Genomic DNA, 2,824 nt, shown 5'->3' with positions numbered 1-2,824 from the left:
TGATATTTGAATGGTTGTATTGAATTACAAAAATGTAAACATTAAATGAAGTGAGAAAAATATGTCATATAAAATAGAGGAGTATAGAATTGAGGATAATACATGAGATATCATTTGAGTTTCAGATAAAATTATTCACAGGATAATTTGACAAAACACAGAAAAACAAACTGGATAAAAATTGTACATGATTAAGGGACAGAATTTCTTTATTCGACTGCTTTACTTTTGTAACAGAATACTAAACCCAGTGAAATTATCACTTTAAAAGAAGTATTCTCCCAAGTGTTTTTAAGGCCTTCTTAATGTCTTTGTTCCTCAAGCTGTAGATGAAAGGGTTCAGCATGGGGGTGACCACTGTATACATTACTGAGGCCACCATGTCCTTCCCAGAAGAGGAAGTTACATCAGAACTAAGGTACACACCAAGGCCTGTCCCATAGAATAAAGAAACCACCGATAGATGAGACCCACAGGTAGAAAATGCTTTATATTTTCCATCTGTTGATGGAATTCTCAAAATAGAAGAAACAATTTTACAGTATGAATAAAGGATCCCTGAGAAAGGAATGAAGCCGAGGACACATATCAGAATATAAAGAAGGATATAATTGATTAGTGTGTCTGAGCAGGCTATAGTGAGAGCTCTAGAATATTCACAGTAAAAGTGTTTAATTATCTGATTTGTGCAGAAGGACAACCGCAGCATCAATAGACTCTGTATCAGAGAATATGAAAAGCTAATAAACCATGATACAAGAACCAGCAAGCCACTTAGTTGGGGATTCATAATGACTGAATAGTGAAGGGGATAACAGATGGCCACAAATCGGTCATAGGCCATCACGGTGAGGAGAAATATGTCCATGCCTCCAAAGAGCATGAAAAAATAAACCTGGGTGATGCATTCTGCATAGGTGATGGACTTGCTCTGTGTTTGGATATTCACCAACATCTTAGGGATAGTTGTAGAGATGAAACCAATGTCAGAAAAGGACAGATGAGATAGGAAGAAGTACATGGGAGTATGCAGGTGAGAGTCAATGCTGACGGCCAGAATGATGAGAAGATTCCCAAGCACAGCGACTACAAACATGAGCAGAAACAGTCCAAATAGCATTGGTTGATGCTCTGGATATTGGGAAAACCCCAGAAGCAAAAATTCTAAAATATTTGTTTGGTTTTCTGGTTTCATGTTGTTGACAACTAAGCTAGACACCTATGGGAGAGAAAGATTAGGAAAGTTATACCACAGTCTCTAAGGTCTTTCTCTTTCTATTTATTGAGATAACTGGAATAAAGGTCTTATGACTATCAAACTTAGGTGCACACATTTTCTCATTCATTAAAAAGACTGTCTTATAATATTAACTTTCCCTTTAGGAGACATGTTATCTCTACTTAGAACTATTAATTCTTCAAAGTTTGAACCTTGTGAAGACCAGAGAACCTCTGGAAATATTTAGATCAGAGCGTTCAGTTTCTAAAACTGTTGTAAATCATTTCTCTACGATTGATCCAGTCTGATTCCCAATCTCATTTCTCAACATTTTTCAGTTGTTACACTTTCATTCAGAAAGGTTTCTGTTTGTGAAGATGATTATACCTTCTCTGTACACATTTCTTTTGAGATATCTTTCATTTATCTTTGTAATGCCTGCCTGTTTTGTATATGTGAGATATTTCTTGGCTGTCTGGTTGATTCCCATTCCCATTAGGTTTCAATACCAGGTGATTATTTGACATAGAGGAAGATTTCCTAACCCTAACCCTGAATCAATGAAAATATAAACAAATATCTTTCTACATCTGTAGCATTTCTACTAAAATCTGGGCATCTGTCCAAAGTCTTCACCAACTCTATCTCTAAAGAAACCTACTATAAAGAGACAAGTAAGAGAGGAGGAAGTTATAGGAAAAAATGTCTCCACTTATTACCCCGGCCCTTCAATCAATTCTAATTCATTAATTTCCTAGCATATTCACCTACATGTCCTCAAAAGTTATCCTATTTTCCCTTCTGTAAATATTTGTAGGTAATCTTACCATGTATCCTTTCCTATAGAAGCATGAACACTAAGCTTTTCCTGAGTCATCAACACATGGGTCATGGTTGTTTCCTAAATCTTTTGCAATTAAAACAAAGGTAATTGGAACAATAAATACAGAAATTGAATGTTAGAAGTCATTTACAAAGAATTGTCATTGATGGCTGTGTTTAGAATATAAATAAAAATTCTTCTAAACTTCTATCCTTGAAAATAATATTCAATTTTTCTCCTTCCATTTGCATATATAATGACCAAATACTCTCCATCTCTGAGTAAAAACCCCTCTTCTTAAATATAATTAAGGTAAGAAGATATTTAGTCAGGAGCATGCTTTTTATTTCCTAGATAATCAAATATTGCTTCTGTAAACAAAAGTTTAAGATTAAAATAATGAATACATTCAGTGATAAGTGTAACATACATGACAAAGAGGAAGCAGAAAGAATGAACCTGAATCTGAAAGATAAAACAGAGGGTCTGGATGCTACAGACTTTGTTTGGAGGAACCCAGTAGTCACATGGACTGGGGTTATAACCCAGTGTTAGAATGTTTGCCCAGCATCTGCAAGATTCTAGATTTTTCCAAGAAATACAAAGAAGTGTTGTTCACTGCAGTGTTAGCCTATTTTATGAATTCTTACCTACAGTAAAAGCAACAACCAAACTATTATTTTAAAAATTGTCACATTATAAATAACATATTCTTAAGAAGTTCACATGTAAAAAGCAATCTTCTTGTTCTGTTCCTTGTGTCTGGTATTGCTGGAGAAAAA

General features: G+C 34.7%; 1 protein-coding gene across 1 annotated transcript; it reads right to left on the bottom strand.

Annotated features, from left to right (window-relative positions):
• Positions 1-201: 201 nt before the first annotated feature.
• LOC110301760 (olfactory receptor 7D4-like) lies at positions 202-1,332 on the bottom strand. The gene has a single exon (XM_021172394.1). It carries the CDS (start codon positions 1,193-1,195, stop codon positions 260-262), a length of 936 nt encoding a protein of 311 aa, XP_021028053.1. The 5' UTR covers positions 1,196-1,332; the 3' UTR covers positions 202-259.
• Between the last annotated feature and the right edge of the window lie 1,492 nt (positions 1,333-2,824).

Source organism: Mus caroli, chromosome 9 (genome assembly GCF_900094665.2).
Source record: "Mus caroli chromosome 9, CAROLI_EIJ_v1.1, whole genome shotgun sequence".
NCBI classification, from domain to species: Eukaryota; Metazoa; Chordata; class Mammalia; order Rodentia; family Muridae; genus Mus; species Mus caroli.
This window is presented reverse-complemented; position numbering and strand designations above follow the sequence as displayed.